At 37.9% G+C, this 18,337-nt stretch overlaps 1 protein-coding gene across 6 annotated transcripts in view; it reads left to right on the top strand.

The window, feature by feature from the left end:
• The window catches only part of PPP4R3A (protein phosphatase 4 regulatory subunit 3A), a 44,049-nt gene that overhangs the window by 4,022 nt on the left and 21,690 nt on the right, over nucleotides 1-18,337 (top strand). For 5 of the 6 annotated variants that reach the window (XM_004376667.2, XM_004376666.2, XM_023731713.1 and 2 more), the window contains exons 2-3: nucleotides 11,504-11,559; nucleotides 15,662-15,760. In XM_004376667.2, coding sequence (XP_004376724.1) covers nucleotides 11,504-11,559; nucleotides 15,662-15,760 — 155 coding nt within the window. Of the gene's footprint in view, nucleotides 1-11,503; nucleotides 11,560-15,661; nucleotides 15,761-16,071; nucleotides 16,136-18,337 lie in introns of all 6 variants that reach the window. The other variant, XM_023731714.1, reaches the window with a different exon arrangement.

The following is an 18,337-nucleotide window of genomic DNA, read 5'->3' as shown; positions in this document are numbered from 1 at the left end:
CACTGGTTAGTGATTACATATTGTTTGGAAATTAAAAAAATATATTTATCATTTCAACATAGGTATAGAAAGGTTACCCTGTTGCCTTCCAGTTGATTCAGATTCATAGTGACCCTACGTGTTTCAGAGTAGAACTGAGCATAGGGTTTTCGATGGCTGTAACCTTTCAGAAGTGGATTATCAGGCTTTCTTCCTTGGCACTGCTAGGTGGTTTCAAACCGCCATTTGGTTAGTGGCCATAGCTGAGTGCAAACTGTTTATGCCACTTAGGGGGATCCCTTATAGAAAGGTTACCAAACCCACTGCCTTCAGGTTGATTCCGACTCATTGTGACCCTGTAGGACAGAGTAGAGCTGCCCCATAGGGTTTCCAAGACTGTAAATCTTTAGGGAAGTAGACTGCCACATCTTTTTCTTGCAGAGCAGCTGGTGGGTTGGAACTGCCAACTTTTTGGTTAGCATCCAGGTGCTCACCACTGGGCCACCAGGGCTTCTTATAGAAAGGTTAAGTGGTTTTAATTTTTTCAGTACTTGGGTCTATGTTTGAGGCGGGGGGCTGTAATAATGCTGTCTCTAATGTAGTCTCAGTTCTTGTTGGAAGAGCTTATCCACTTACCTAAAAATCAGAGCGGCAATTTCTGAATGGAAGTACTTGTGGCCCCCGTATTACAGTGCAGATTAATCTTGGGGTTAGTATGCCCTTCCCCTCAGTGGCTGAGTGGCTTAGTAGATCTGCAGCCCACTTTGCCTTGGAGGAGAGGGGTGTCTCACCAAGCTATGAAGCCCATTTCTTGGATTGCAGCCTTATTCAGTAGGTTCCTCGTGGCAGTATGTGTTGTAGGAACCTATCATTTTCTTTAAACGTTGTTGTGTGCTGTCAAGTTGATTCTGACTCATAGCAACCCTTATAGAAAAGACTAGAACTGACCCAAAGGGTTTCCTAGACTGTAATCTTTATGGGAGCAGATCGTCAGGTCTTTTCTCCTACAGAGTGGCTGGTGGTTTCAAACGACCTTTCGGTTAGCAGCCCAGCCACTTAACCGTTGTGCCACCAGGGCTCCTTCTTAATGAGAATAGATCATCTCTCTCAGGATTTATGGTAGTCTTGTACCTACAGTATTATGTCTTTTAGCAAAGATTGAGTATTTTTCTTTCAGTTTATGCCATACCCATTAACTTGCTGAAGTGAGGATAATTTCATTCCTTACTCATGCTCTCTCCTTTGGTGTTCAAATCATTCTACTTCCTTTCTTCGTTATGGTTTTCACCACCTTCCACCTACCAGTTTTTGAATTGATAAAAAGAAGTAAACGAATTTCTCCACACAGTGAAAGATGTCTTTGGACATAAGGCATATCCATACTCTTAATTCTGGATTACTTGCCAAGCATCAGGAATGTTGTTAGTTGCTGTCGAGTTGATTCTGACTCATAGTGACCCCACATGTGCAAAGTAGAACTAACTGCCCCATAGAGTTTTCGAGGCTGTGACCTGGGAGCAGATCTCCAGGCCTGTCTCCTGAGGCATTGCTGGATGGGTTCAAACCATCGCCCTTTTAGCTAGTAGTTGAGCACTTAAGCATTTGTGCCACCCAGGGACTCCTAAATTCTATATTTTTACATTTTAAAATAGTTTTATCTATTATCTGACTTTACTTGCCTGTTTGAGAGTTAAGAAGCTAATTCCTCACTGTTACTTTAGGCATGAGGAAGATGAGACGGGGAAATGTTTTGTTCAGGTAGCATTTGTAGCTAATGGTAAAACTGGAATCCATGCTTCTGTCTCGTGATAGAACTCTACCTTGGCTGTAGGTGGGTCTGCCTCTACCCCTACTGTAACAAGAAAAGGAGGGCAGAACACTTTGAAAAAGCCTTTTTTTTAGGAGGGGGCTGCTGTGGTAGAAGAAATGAATGGAGGTATCATCAGCATTTTTTGTTTTTTAATTACTGTTTTTATAAGTCAGTAAATAGTATAAAATCTTGCATACAGTCAGTATTCCAGATGTATATTTAGCTACCAGGAAGAGCTCAGTGTTAGTACTGGGGAAAGTTTGCACTTTAAAAGTTTATTGAAACACATTTTTTCCTAGTGTATACCTACTTTGTAGAAAATTGATAGTCCTAGGGTAACCAAACCCCTACTGATCATCTGTTGCATGTAGTAACTTCCCAAAGTTTAAGAGCCATCCCCTAACATGGCTGTAGCTGATGGGCTTAAGTGTACCGGAGGCTTGTCCCAGCTGTGGAAGCTTTTAATAAGATGTTACCGGTTTTCCCCCTTGAACCATTTCGGTTTTTAAGTGCCATTGTGTAAATTGGAGCCCTGGTGGCACAGTGGTTAAGAGCTCAGCCGGTAACCAAAAAGTCGTCAGCGGTTTTGAATCCACCAGCCACTCCTTGGAAATCCTAGGGGGCAGTTCTGCTCTGTCCTGTAAGGTCGCTATGCATCGGAATCAACTTGACAGCAATGGGTTTGTGTGTGTGTGTGTGTGTGTGTGTGGAGCATAGACCTGGCAAATGAGGTAACTCATTTTTGGTGATGCCTTCTTCCTACACATGTGGGTTGATTAGGACAGCATACTGGGAAAACCTGAGGATGAACCACTTCATCAGGGTGACAGGCTGGAGCTATTCATGTGAAGTCCTTCAGTGTTTATCCAAATTAGACCTAAGGCCAGCACCTGGCCTTAGGTACTCCCATACTATCTGAATCTGGTTGATTAGTTGATATTGAACATCAAATCACAAAAGTTATAGAAACTCTAAGGTAAATCTCATTCATCCAGTGAAAGGAACTGAGATCCTCTAAATATGTGAAGTTTTTCAAATAACTAAAGCTAGTTCTCTTTGTGTGTCGGTAGTTGTAAAACTGTCAACTATTTCCACGGAATGCTTCCTGAATATAATGTTCTAGAATGCTTTCCTAAACATTATACTGAACCTATGTTGGTTAAATTTTTCACTTGTAACGTGTTTCTTGATCATCATTATCAATACAAAATTTTCTGCTATACAACAATACAGTGATGCCAGTAAAATGATGGTCTGAGCATGTGCCAAAAAACAAAGTATTGCTTGAGCGCTGGTTATGTACTAGTTACTGGGGTATGCACTTTAATATAAATTTGAAGTTAATACTCATGGCAACTGTGTAAGGTGTAGGTGTTATTTTTCTTCACGTAAGTCTTGGTGTATTTTTAATTGAATAGTGGGTCTTTTCTTTTCCCAACCAGAAATCTAGAATTTTATGTGAAATATTTTCGTTTTAAAAATATTTGCATGGAGAGAGAGAGTGTGTGTGTGTGTGTGTGTGTGTGTGTGTGTGTGTGTATGTATGTGTGTTTTGTTAGACCAAGAGTCAGACAAACTAGCTGCATGCAGGATGCAGGCACCAGTTTTAGGTCCTCTGATTTAGACTGTTTAAGAATAGTACCTCACTTTCTGTGCTGCCAACTACCCTTATCATCTTCCCCAGAAGTGTTTAGTCTGTTTTGATGGTGTGGTGAGGGCTGGCAACATGGTATAAGAAAACAAAACAAAACAAAAAACAAACCCGTTGAGTTGATTCCAACTCATAGCAACCCTGTAGGACAGAGTAGAACTGGCCAATAGGGTTTCCAAGGAGTGGCTGGTGGATTCAAACTACTGAACTTTGGTTAGCAGCAAGCTCTTAACCACTGCGCTACCAGGGCTCCATTTTATCAGTGTATTTTGGGCATCAATTTGTGTTAGTATGCACAGATCTATCTTATTTAAAGTAACATAGTATCCCTCTGTACTTAATTCACACAGTGCCCGGTTGGTGGCATTTCAATTTTTCAGTTGCTGTCGAGTCCATTCCGACTCAAGGAGAACCCATGTGTGTCAGAATAGAACTGTGTCCATAGGGTTTTCAGTGGCTGATTTTTTTAAAAGTAGATCAGTGGGCCTTTCTTCCCAAGTGCTTCTGGCTGGACTTTAACCTCCAACCTTTTACTTAGCAGCCAAGTACATTTACTGTTTGTACCACCCAGGGACTCCATCAGTGGCATAAAGTAGCATTTCTTATTTTCTCAGTGCACCTTTACACCCTTAAAATTAAAGATCCTAAAAAGCTATTGCTTATGTGGATTATATCTGTTGATATTTAATTAGAAATTAAAACTAAGACTTTAAAAAATACTAATTCATTCAAAAATAGAATGTTTTCTTTAATGTTACATGTTAACAAAATAATGTTTTTAAGAAAAATAACTTGCAAAAGAGTTTAGTGAGAGGAGTCATTGAATTACATTCTTAAAAATGTCATTACTGTGTGGTTTAAAGAGGAAGATTCTCGCCTGTTTTCTGCATTCAATCTGTTGCAGTATCACAGTCTAGATTCTGTGAGAGAAATAAGAATTTTTTTTAAAAAGGCAAATAACATCTTAGTATTATTATGAAAATAGTTTTGACCTCCCAGACCACACTTTGAGAACAGGTAGCATAAAGATAGTTTCTAAGTTTTTTGTTCTGTTTTTTTTAAATACAAACATTGCTAATGAACTTCTTTATTCATATATCTTGGCACACTTGTGTGAAGGTGTAGGGTAATTTCCTCCAAGAGAAATTATTGGACAAAAGAAGTATGTGTTTAAAAGTTGATAACGATAAATGATCCTCCAAAAAGGTTGTGTTAATTTTCAGTCTCAGGAGTAATAAATGAGAATTAAGAATGTCTTTTTTGACATTCAAGAAACAAGATAGTAATTATGTTTTATTATTCTTTGAGGAAGTACATGTGCAATTATGGGTTTGCACACTTAACAGAACTACTTTGAAGTGGACTTTGTGACAAGCATTTACTGTGTAGTACTTTTTTGTTTACCTTTGCTGAGGGTTGTTGTGTTTGCTGGTGGTCTGCATGATAAATTCTGGAATGATATTTAATTAAATATATTGATGCATTTCCTGTAGTTTGATCACTCTCTCTCTTAAGTTTTCTTTGTGTCTCCATATTTCGCCTCCCAATCTTTCAAGTTGGAAGTGGAAAGGCCTTTCTCCAGTCTTGATATTGGGGTTTTCTATGTAGGGTTGTCGATCTCTGGTCTATGTGACAGAATGTCTTTCTCAGATATGTGGGGAGGAGGTGTCATGGGAGAGGTGAGGGTTAATTCCCCTTGAATGATAATTCCTCTTGGGGGTGAATGGATGTGTTTCTCAAATAAGGTGGGGTGGGGGGCTGTGTTACATGTGTTATGTTGGACCTACCTGTTAACCAAAGGTGTGTATTAATGTTAATGAGAGAACCATCTCTATCTTTTCCTTAATAGTGCTTACAGTCTCCTACTAAGGATCATCTTAACTCATTTCTCCCCTCTTGTCTCTGCTACCATATGCAATAAGCTTCTCATCTAAAGTTAGAGTCCACATCCCCATCCATACCCACACATTACTAGGGTGGAACTACTGTTGCCAGTACTGTAGTGACAGCAAGTGCTTCATATAAACTTGTTCGAAGAAGAAAGGCATTAATGCATATTAACACTCAACTAGATCTTTTTCAGTTGATTGGAGAGTGTTAATAACTTGGTCTAAGAAAAACTAGTAGATGGGGAAAAAAACAACTAATAGATGGAATAGGAGTAAAACTAGAAATGTGTCCTTTAGTTATCATCTTATGTAGTCCCTGAACCAGAAGGCTATTTCCCATGCCACAGCCTCTGTAACCTACTGATCTCTTAGGGAACATGGTATTTGGGGACCAGAACTGGACTTCTTAAAGAGATATTTTATGGCTGAAATGGGTTTCAGGAAATAATTCTCCCTACATACTCATATGAAATGACTCAGGGAAAAAAAAGAAATTTGCCAACACCAGAAGGTTCTAGTATAACCATTGTTGGGTACCGTCGAGTTGATTCCGACTCATAGTGACCACATGTGACACAGTAGAACTGCCCCATAGCATTTCCTAGGCTGTAATGTGTACGGGAACAGATGGCCAGGTCGTTCTTCCTCAGAGCCGCTGGATGTGTTTGAACCGCCAACCTTTTGGTTAGCAGTGGGGTGCTTAACCGTTTGCACCACCAGAGCTCCTTCCTACATGTACTTATTCTTGTCTTAGCCAGGGTTTTAAGAGGAAACGCAGGCACACTCAGATTCGTAACCATTTCAGACTTTCATCCTCTGGTTTTTCCTTTCTAATTACCCTGATCCTGTCACATTTAAAGCAAATGCAAAAGAGACTGGTACTTGTTAAGTAATTGCTAACAGGGATTAGGTAGTTGAAAATGGCATACCACTGCTCCTTGTTTTGTTTTGTTTCAGCAGTTGCCCAGTCAGGTGTGTCACTCTGTCTTGAAAGCACAACTTAAAGCAACACACAACTCCAGCCTCCTGTGCCATGTGCCTACTGACCTTATAAAAAAGATCATGAGTCTTTTTTTTTTCCCCTAAACGTTTGAATTAAAGCATAACACATCCCCCCCAAAAGTACACAAATAATACGTATTCAGCTTGATGAATTTTCACAAAATAACCAGCACAGAGATGAAGAAACAGAACATAACTAGCATTCTAGAAGCCTAGTTTACGTCCCTTCCTGGTATATCCACATCGCCACCTGCCCAAAATAACTGCTAACCTAACTTCTAATACCATAGATGAATTTTGCCACAAATGAAATGATACGGTATATGATCTACTTCCAAAAAAATCTACCATTGAAAACCCTGTGGATCATCCAATCCTGTTGTGCGTAGAGTCGCCATCAGTCGGGGACCAAGTTGAGAGCAGCTGACAACTTTTGTATCAGGCTGCTTTCACTCATATTTGTAGGATTCATATATGTTGTTGCATTCATGTATGTTTGGTTCATTCATTAAGATTGCAAATGGTATTTCATCGAATATTTACACTTGAATTTGTTAACAGTTTCATTGAGATATAATTTATGTACTATTTAAAGTGATTGGAAACCTTAGTGGCATAGTGTTTGAGAGTTATGGCTGCTAACTAAAAGGTCGGCAGTTCGAATCCACCAGGCGCTCCTTGGAAACCCTACGGGGCAGTTTTACTCTATCCTATAGGGTCGTTATGAGTTGGAATAGACTCGATGGCATTGGGTTTTTTTTTGTTTGTTTGTTTATTTAAAGTGATTAACTCTGTTTCTTTAGTATATTTACAGGTTGTGCAACCATTACTATGATCTAATTTTAGAACACTTTGCCCCCCTCTAAAACCATACACCCATTAGCAGTCACTACCTACTCCCCCTCCCAGTTGCTAAGCAGCTACTTATTTACTTTCTGTCTCTAAATTTGCAAATTCTGGATATTTCATACAAGTGCAATCATATAATATATGGTCTTTTGTGACTGGCTTGTTTTACTTAGCGTAATGTTTTCAAGTTTCACCCATGTTGTAACATGTGTGAGTACTTCTTATTGCAAAATAGTATTTCATTGAACGCATACACCCAATTTTATTTATCCATTCGGTCAGTTGATGGCCATTTGTGTTCCACTTCAAGGCTATTTTGACTAATGCTGCTATGACCATTCCTATACAGATTTTTTGTGTGGGTGTATGTTTTCATTTCTCTTGGGGATGGCAAGACTTCCTCTAAAGTACTTTGGACATGTTGTCAGGAGGGACCAGTTGCTGGAGAAGGACATCATGCTTGGTAAAGTAGAGGGTCAAAGAGAAAAAGGAAGACCCTTGACAAGATAGATTGACACAGTGGCTGCAACAATGGGTTCAAACATAATGCTTGTAAGTAAAGATGGTGCAGGACTGGGCAGTGTTTCATTCTGTTGTACATAGGGTCACTGTGAGTTGGAACTGACTTGATGGCACCTAACAACAACAACAACATTCAGTCTGTATGCTGAGTAAATAATCTGAGAAACTGGACTTTATGAAGAAGAGTGTAGCATCAAGATTGGAGGAGGACTCATTATCAACCTGCAATATGCAGATGACACAAACTTCCTTGCTGAAAGCGAAGAGGACTTGAAGCACTTACTGATGAAGATCGAAGACTGCAGCCTTCAGTATGGATTACACCTCAACATAAAACAAAAATCCTCACAACTGGACCAATAAGCAACATCATGATAAATGGAGAGAAGATTGAAGTTGTCAAGGATTTCATTTACTTGGATCCACAATCAACACCCATGGAAGCAGTAGTCAAGAAATCAAACGATGTATTGCATAGAGCAAATCTGCTGCAAAAGACTTCTTTAAAGTGTTGAAAAGCAAAGATATCATTTTGAGGAGTAAGGAACACCTGGCCCAAATCATGGTATTTTCAGTTGCCTCATATGCATGCGAAAGCTAGACAATAAATAAGAAAGACCAGATTGATGCCTTTGAATTATGATGTTGGCAAAGAATATTGAATATACCATGGACTGCCAGAAGAACAAACAAATTTGTCTTGGAAGTACAGCCAGTGTGCTCCTTGGAAGTGAGGATGGCAAGACTTCATCTCATGTACTTTGGACATGTTATCAGGAGGGACCAGTCCCTGGAGAAGGACATCATGCTTAGCAAAGTAGAGGGTCAGCGAAAAGGAGGAATGCCCTCAACAAGACTGATTAACATAGCTGCAACAATGGGCCCAAACATAGCAATGATTGTGAGGGTGGTGCAGGACTGGGCAGTGTTTCATTCTGTTGTACATAGGATCGCTATGAGTTGGAACTGACTCAGTGGCACCTAACAGCAGGCAACAATCCAGCTCTTTTCTTTCACTGTATTATTTATGTAGCTTTCTAGAGATTGTTTTTTAAAACATGGGTTATATTTCAAAGTAGGTTTTTGGAATTTTTTTTATTAAACAGAAAACATGTTTTAGTGTAATTACATGCCCTGAGTCTTCTTTAAAAAGTTTGTTCCATAGTGTACCTCATGACATACTTTGTTTTCCATGGAAAATAATAGAATAATTTTTGTTCTAGTAGTTAAACAATTGAAAGAATATTTCCAAAGATAGGTGGAGACATTTAATACTTTTAAGAGACTCTGAACATTGATTCATTCTTTTAATTCACTTGTTGCTTTTTCTTCTTATGGATATGTATCATAGTACATTTTTTTTAAATTAATTTCCCATTTGATAGTTTGTACATAAAGTATTCCGTGACGTTGGTTTCATTCCACACAATATGTCAGCACTCTCCCTAGTTCCATCCTAGGTTCCCTGTTTCCTTTCATCGTGATTTTCTACCCTTTCCTGCTTTCTCATCTTTGCTTTTGGGCAGATATTGCCCTTTTGATCTTGGATAATTGATTGTTCTAAGAAGCACATTCCTCTCGAGTGTTGTTTATTTTATGAGCCGTCTGTGTCATAGTACAATTCCTAATCACCAAAATAAAGATCCCTACTTTTAGGGATCTGTAATTGTGCATAAAGAAAATTGAAGGGACACAGGAAAATATGTCATGATTAATCTTGCAGAAGTTGGGTGGGGAGGAGATTAAACAGTTTTCTCTAGAATGTGAGAATGCTTGTCTGAACCTCAGTAATCTAAAGTAGTTGGAAAAAAAAGAAAGAAATGGGGTAGTAGGAGGATATGGAATGTTGTGGTTTATTGCCTCCATGAACAATTGCCTCCTTTGCCATGAGACCAGAACTGGATGATGTGTGGCTACCATTACTGAACATTTTGATCAAAGAGTCCATAGACGAATCCTGATCAAAAGGGGAGAAATGTAGAACAGAATTTCGAATTCTCATGGACTTTTTGGAGGGCATGGAGTGTGGATGAACTCCTGAAAACTATTGCCCTGAGATAATCTCTAAACCTTAAACCAAAAATATCCCCTGAAATCATCTTAAAACCAAAAGTAGTTTAGCTCAGCTAGTAAAAAAGGGTCTGCCTTTCGTATTATGCTTTGTTAAGAACAATCTGTATGGGATCAAATTGACAACAGCAACTTGAAAGATTAGGTAGGAACCCTAGGTGGCAGTGAGTTTATGTTAATGAGGAACAACTGAAAAAGAGGGTGAGAATGGTTATACAACTTTAAGAATATCAGTGTCACTAAATTATACAGGTACAAACTGTTGAACTGGTGTCTGTTTTGCTGTGTAGATTCTCAACAACAACCAAATAAAGAAGTGGTCTGTGGGGGGGACCCTACCTAACACATTGCCATTGAGTTTAATCTGAATCATAGCCACCCTAAAAGACAGAGTAGAACTGCCCCATAGGGTTTCTGCCACATCTTTCTCAGAGCCACTGGTGGGTTTGAACCACTGACCTTTCGGTTAGCATCTGAGCACTTAACCACTGCGCCAACAGGGCTCCTTGTGGGGGAGGGCACATGGAAGGAAATATGGAGAATGGTAAGTACAGAACAGAAGTAGTAAGAGATTTTGGATTAAGCATTTTACCTGTGGTAGACAGTGGGAGGATTCAGGTGAGCAGAGTTGGGAAGTGCTTTCATGTGTACTGGGCATTCACAAATTAAGTCGTGATGAATGCCGGTACTTTACTATATCCAGTATCACTCAAGCATCATTCTAAGCATGTAGTAGTAAATGGTCAGTAAGTCACTAATAGGAAAAGCATCAGCTGTGTAAGCTAATTTTAACATAGAAGTAAACTAATTCAGTTTGGAAATGTTAAGTGCACCTTCTCTCAACTGCCTAGCTATGTTTGGTAAGGGGTAAAGCAAGTGTTAGGTTTAACATAAGAATGAACGAAAGCTCTTCTAAATGAGAGGAAGCTGCAGCGAAAACGGCTTCTTCCCAAGCATTTTGGGCCATAACTTGTCTTTTGCTAGTGTATCAGGGGAGTACTGAATTGGAACTGGTTAATGAGAGGAGAGAGGTATAATTTCATAGTCTTAAAATTTGCTCTTTCTCACAAAGCAGTAGTTATTTTCTAAATACCATGAGTCTTATGTTAACGGGGAAAACAAAAATGTGCAAATTAGTTTACTATGAGGAATAGAATGATTATTTGAAGATTCAGAAGTGCAGCAATATTAGGAAAGACCTAAGACTTTGTGACATTTAAGCATAATTTGGGTATGTAGTTGGGCAATGGATCATAGACTTGGTGTCTCACATTTTTTGCAAATCAGTTTTTGCAAAATTTTATTCTCACAGTCTTGAGCAATAGATTAGATTCTATTGTCTTTACTTACATATTTTAAAATATTTCTCTAAGTCACACAGTATGTAAAATCCAAATCCAGCCCCCCTGGCTTCACACTGTCCTGTTTCACTACCCTGTGCTGTCCACAAATAGTTAAGACATACTATCCAGTGCTTACTCCTGTCTTCAGATTATCATATCCTTCCTGTTAAGGGTATATAAAGGTAAGCATTCCTTAGGTTATGAGCTGTTATATTTAAACTTGTACTATTGTTTTTAAAATAACTAGTTTTTCCTTAACTGAAGTTGGGAAGTTAGGTGTGTGTCAAATGGTCAAAAAAAAAAAAAAAAAAAAACTGTATGTAATGGAGTATAGTGTTGCTGTTTTGCAGTAATATAATGGAATGTCTTTTCCATTTCTGTTTCCTAGGTTCTCTGCTTTTAGAGTCCAAAATCAATCCTAACACTGCATACCAGAAACAACAGGTAAAATTTTGAAGGTGTTATGTTTTATCTTGCATATTAATCTCTCAATTTCGTGACTAAATGAAAATTTCCCATATGATTCCTTACAATGAAAAATTCAAAACAGATTACAGCATACTTTGACAGTCTGATTCTAAAGTAGAATTTCTGCCAGTTTCTATAGTGTATATGTCAGTCATTTTAACATTAGAAATCTTGCCTCAAATTAAACTGAGTTTTTACTCTAGCAACTGAGCCTTAATTCTCAGATGTTAAAATGAAAACAACAGTTTCCTTGTTCCTACCTTAAAAAAAAAAAAGTGACCATGGATGTGATAATCAGCTGGTAACACAACTAAATGGTGGGAACTCCTTTGGTGTGGTAGGTGCGGAAGAAACATTAGTTATCTCCCTAAATGCAACCAAGTGTAGATAGAAATCTGGATTCTTCCATAGCCTGAATATAGCCGCCTTTTGATGTTACAGTTTTTAAAGGTAACTTTCAATTTGAGTTCGCCTTCTTTCTCGTATCCTTTTGATGTGCGAGAGATAACTGAAATTAAATCTTTCTCTCTCTTAGTACCTACTAGCAATAACACCAAACGATATTTAATGCGCGGAAACACACACACACACACACACACAGATAAATATACTGAGTGCTCTACAAAGCCAGTGAAATAAATATGATCCCCTCATTGCCAGGAAGTTGCAGATCTGAAATAATTCAGACAAAAGAATATTTCCAATCCATTCATAAATCATGCCTCTGGAGACAAATTATAAAATGTTTTGCTTCATCATTGACTGTTAAAATACTACTAAAAGGAAGTTAGTCTGTCAGCTTTATTTTCCACATTAGGTGGTATCTGAGCATTGTGACTTGGTTGAGTTACAGATAGTAGATAGGAAAAGCTGGTATTAACTCCTGTATTTACTTAATGGTGATTTATTTGCCCACCAAAGATTGGTACAATATAAAATTTTGATCGTTTGTTAAATTTTGTTGCATTTAGCATTCTTAAGAAAACTTTTAGGTTTGATTGAAATGGATGGAGACTAGAATATTGTTCTGTGCTTATATTAAATTTTAGAGTTTCAATCAGCTGAAGAGTAGAAGTACATCCTAAGAAAAAGGAAACGTTGAATCTTTTGAGAGTGGATGATCAGATCCATGTCTCAGCCTGTAAGTTGTTAGGTGATAAACAAGCAAGATGATTTGGTAAAATTAGGCTCTTCAAGGAAAACAGAAGAACAATTCTTAGGAAATTTCAAAGTGCTAGATTTGTCAAATCAGTAATTAAGGAAGTATATCTGGCTATGTCCAGATTTAAGCATCAACCTCCAAATCATTCTGAGTATACGTTGTAGTAGAGCATTTGCTTACGGTTTTATTAAATCTTTTATTACTAATGTGATACTGGTTTTAGCCTTGTTATGATGGTATTTGTTGAGCTGATAAATACAAGTATTTGTGAGAATTTCAGGAATCATCTCATTTGGATACGCTCCCCCTCCCAAAGGTGACTGTTATTTGACCCAATCCTGTTCCCATCACTAAGAAATGGTACTTACATTATCACTAATTTTCATAACTGTACTCATCATTTCCATTCTAAAGATAAGGAAATGAAGGCTCAGAGAGGTTAAGTAACTTTCTTAGCATCACCCACCAAGTAAATGGTGGTATTAGAATTCATACCTCAGTCTCTCTGACTCTTGAATCCATTACTGTTTTCATTCTATATTGTTTTGGAGGGAAAATAACATAATTTAAATTTTTCCTCACATGGAGCCTTATACATAAGTGCTTAGTAAATATCTGCTGAATAAATAACCTTGTGAAGTATTTAGGCTTCAGAAACTACAGATTAATTCTAAATTCTTGGACCAGTTGAGTTGTTCTACTTTTGGTGAATTATAAGGTAAACTAAAAATGAAGCCTGGTTGATTTCTGGGGTGTTGATCTCAGAATGTTACTGTAAATTACCCTGACCTTAAATAGCTACTCGGTCACTGTAGAACAGATTCACTGCAAGATCTCTGATCTCTAGAAGTCCTTGATGATAGCAGAAGGGTCTTTGAGCTATTTTGGAAAATTCTGAATAAAAACCGTGGATTTATCCTATTAGTAATGCTGCACAGCCTTATCAGATGATCATTTATTTACTTCTTGCTGGCATCACTTTAACTTACTGAGACTATTGGTTTTGTGATTGACAGTTTAATAAATAACAGAATAAAGTTAATATGCAGCTTAGCAGATAAATTTTTAAACATGGAATCAATTTGTGTACACTGATGTGTCCTTGATAGTGAAAAGGATTAGAAACTGCTGCTGTAGAATCATAGATCCTTTAAGGTACCTTGTAGATAATTTGGGAACATTGGTGGTTTAGTGGTAGAATTCTCACCTTCCATGCAGAAAACCTGGGTTTAATTCCTAGCCATTGATCTTATGTACAACCACCACCCATCTGTCAGTGGAGGCTTGCATTTGCTATGATGCTGAACAGGTTTCAGCAGTTTCCAAACTGAGATGAACTAGGAAGAAAGGCCTGGAGATCTCCTTCCAAAAATCAGCCAGTGAAAACCCTGTGAATCACAAAGGTCTGATCTGCACCAATCAACAACATAACTACTAGTAGCGACCCTATAGGACAGATCAGAACTGCCCTATAGGGTTTCCAAGGCTGTAATCTTTACAGAGGCAGACTGCCACATCTTTCTCCTGTGGAGTGGCTGGTGGGTTGGAACTGCTGACCTTAACTACTGCACCACCAGGGCTCCTTAGCAACAACCTAATCTAATACAAGAACCTTTAACATTCTGGTAGGCACTCAGCCACCCTTTGCATGGCTACTTTCAGATTAGTCAGATTTAATGATTTTTCCTTTCTGTTATACTCAGATCCATCTCACTGTAATTTCTACTCACTCTCCTAATTCTCTTTGGACCAGCTTAGAAAAATGATGCCCAGCAGCCCTTTAGATTTTGAAGATAGCCATTATGTGTCCCATTAGGCTTCATTTTTAAACTGAACTCTTCTTAACTATTCAGTATTTTATATGTAAAATGGTTATTGACCTCTCTCACGAGTCCCTTTTTTTGAATGGTTGATTACTGTGAAACTGCATATGTTTATTTACAGTCCGTAAGTTTGAAAGGATATCATAGACCCTGTAAATATTTTTATTATGCCATGCATATTGTAGAATACAAACTGTTTGAATCATGGGGAATGTAAGATGGTCTCAAGGAGCCCTGGTGGCACAATGGTTAAGTGTTTGGCTATTGACCAAAAGGTTGGTGGTTTGAAACACCCAGCAGCTCCGTGGGAGAAAGACCTGGCAATCTACTCCTGTAAAGATTACAGCCTAGAAAACCCTATGGGGGCAGTTCTACTCTGTCACAGCACCTAACAACAATAAGATGGCCTCAGTACTCTTTAAGTACAGCATCTTGCTGAGATTACGTCTTAGTAATAATAACTGTTGAGCTGTTTATTAAATGATCGTTAAAACTCTGTATGAACTTTAGGAGTGAAGGGGTAGGTGCTAGGAGTTTGTTGCTTCTTAAACCACGACACTTTGATGAAAGTTTAAAAACCTCTGTCCAGATAAATGCTCACATATTACAAATTTGGCCAGTAATGTCAAGGGCTTCATAGACTTCATATGCCCCATTAGAACACCTGATGTTGACAATAAAAGGAAGAGAGAAGAAGGAGCTTTGCTTATTAATCCCATCCTTCTAACATGCCCTAGCTGCTGTATGCTCAAACTTATTCTTTCGGCATTTTGACTAGAGCATAAAAATGTAACAATGTACAGGGATAGGATTGGTACAATGTTTAGTTTGTATTTTTAGTACAGAAAAATTATGTATGCGTTTTGTAGTACTTTTTTATATATTGGTTAAACTTCTCAAGGAAAACATTGTTTTCATTTTATAAATGGGATACAGTGAAATGTAAAAAGACATGGGTAATTACGAATATCAGTATTGTAGAAAGTAAAAATGAGTGCTGGTCTCAGTTGTTGCCGTGTTCATTTGCCTTGTACTTTGAAGTGGTTTGTAATAATGCATGTTAATCATTGAGACTCTTTTTTTTTCTTCCAAGGATACTTTGATTGTGTGGTCTGAAGCAGAAAACTATGACTTGGCGCTTAGCTTTCAAGAGAAAGCTGGATGTGATGAAATTTGGGAAAAAATATGTCAGGTAATTTTGTAAAAATAAAAAGTCAACATGTGCTGTTTAAGTATTTTGTTGTTTGCTCTGCTTTTAACTAATGCCAGCATTTTAAATAAACAGAGCAAGCACTTCATATAGTTAATCTTTTGAATTCACTGCTTTTGGCGAAAAGCTTGATATAGGAAGGTGTAATTTATCAACACTAAACTATCCAGCCCAGACCTTTGCTGAACTCCAGAATTTTATATACAACTGCCTTCTCGGAAGTTTTTCTTAATGTGTGTTCATATCATTTCAGTGTTTTGTTTTTTAATAGCATTTTATTGTGTTTTTGGTAGAAGCTTACACAGCAAAATTAGGTTCCTGTTTGACAGTTCCAACAAATTGTTCAGTGGACATAAGGTATGGCATTTCAGTCTTAATAGTCCAAAACTGTACTTAATATTCTCACCTGGATCTGTTTGTTCACCACTCCATTCTCCTTCATCTCAGTAAATGCCATCCAGGTTCTGAAACCAGAAACTTGGAGGTCATCTTATCCTTCCCTCATATCTGTTCAGTCCCTCAGTGATAAATCTTAGATCCATTCACATATCTTCATTTTCACTGCTCTCATGGTCATTTCTTGCCTGGTTTATTGCTTTTATCTTGGCCAGTCTTCTCGAATCCATGCAGCTGCTAGAGTGATCTTTTTTTTAAAGTACAAGTTTGATCACATCACGCCTGTTAAGTAACATTTTGTGGCTCTTAAATAAAACCAAACCTCCATAAGGCCTTGAGCGATATGGCTCTTGACTATCTCTTCAACCTCATTTTCCTCTCAGCTTGAATGTTCCCAGCTGATCCTGGAATTTTCCTCATTTTTTATGTGCTCCAATGACTGAAACCATTGCTTCTTGGGATGAACTCATTTAGGACATAGCTCCCTAGGAAAAGTTTGTCCACGGCCACATTTATTTTAGATGGAGAATAATCTTCAGCAGATTCTTTAATTCAGTGGTTCTATCTAAAGTGTGGTCCTCAAACAAGCAGCATGAGCACTGTCTGGGAACTTGACAGAAATGTAAATTCTGAGGACCACCCCCCTCCCCCCATCCCAGACCTACTGAATCAGAAACTCTGGGAGGTGAGCACCCAGTAATGTTTGTAAAAATGTTATTGTAAAATATAACTAAATGTTTTGACATTTTAACCATTTTTAAGTGTACAGTTCAGTGACATTAACTCATCATGTTGTACTACTGTCACCACTATTCATTTCCAAAAGTTGAAGCCAGTAATTACGTTTTAATAAGCCATCTAGGTCAGACTTTTTCTGTTAAGGGTCAGATAGTAGATGTTTTAAGCTTCATGAGCCTTGTAATCTCACACCTACTCTCTGCTGTTGTAACGTGAAAATAGCCATAGACTCACATAAAAATGAGTGTGGCAATAAAACTTTATTTACAAAAACAGGCAGCAGGCCAGATTTGGCTATAGCTTGTTGGCCTCTACTTTAGGTCATTCTGATGCACGATGAAATTTGAAAGCCACTGCCTTTAATAGAAACTATTATAGTGTCCTTGAGGCACAGTTTTTTCTTCACTTGCAGATATTTTTTTTGCTGTGTCTTCTACCCAGCTGTGTTTCTTACCTGCCTGTCAAGCTGTCCCTTTTTCTAACACATGCAGAGCTAACACTGTTTTATCTGATACCTCCTTTCTTTCGCTTTTTCTTTGCTTTCTAGCCCATACAATTATTTTTTTAGTGTATTCCTCTAGATTTTGTCCTGTGGAGTTCTCCCATAGAAAGAGAAATGATATTAATGAGTTCAGGGTATGCTAAAAGCATCCACTCAGATGAATCTTGTTCTCCTTTGCCTTTGCTTTTTCTTTGCTTTCTAGCCCATACAATTATTTTTTTAGTGGATTCCTCTAGATTTTGTCCTGTGGAGTTCTCCCATAGAAAAAGAAATGATATTAATGTGTTCAGGGTATGCTAAAAGCATCCACTCAAATGAATCTTGTTCTCCTTTGCCTTTTGAGTTGGACAAGCCCACCATGGACACAGTCCTCTAATCAGCTGATGTCTCACCCAAACCTGGACTCAATCTGTTACTACCTTACCTGGCACCCTTTTAATATTGTCTTATCTTTACTATACCTTTCCTTAGTCTTTAATGCCATAAGTTTTTCACTCACCTTTACTTGGGGCGCATGAATCAACCGGCTATTTTATGTTCTTTTCTGGTCTTCGCCTTCAACTTTGATATAGTTAATGTTCAAGGTGTCATTTGTCAGTCACTCTTTTATGGATTCTATCTGTACTTGTCAATCATTTTCTAGATCCTGGGTCATTCTATGGAAGCCATTCCATTTTGCTTTCTTGAGATCTTAAATTTTTCTCTATTTCTTGAACCCTAGGCACCATTTTTTTTTTTTTTTGATCTAGAAACAACTAAAAATCTCTCTCTATTTTCTGGTACCCTCTTTGATAGCAGTTATGTCTGAGTGCATCTTTTTTTTTTTTCCTTTTTAATATGTCTTTCTTGACCTTCACATTCTCATTTTCTTCATGTCTAGCCTGATTTCTTAAGTCTCTTCCTTTCTCTTAAAGAGAGCTCTT

This window comes from Trichechus manatus, unplaced genomic scaffold (assembly GCF_000243295.1).
Source record: "Trichechus manatus latirostris isolate Lorelei unplaced genomic scaffold, TriManLat1.0 scaffold00045, whole genome shotgun sequence".
Lineage (NCBI taxonomy): Eukaryota > Metazoa > Chordata > Mammalia > Sirenia > Trichechidae > Trichechus > Trichechus manatus.
The sequence above is the reverse complement of the archived record's forward strand: the minus strand, read 5'-3'. Positions and strand labels throughout refer to the sequence as shown.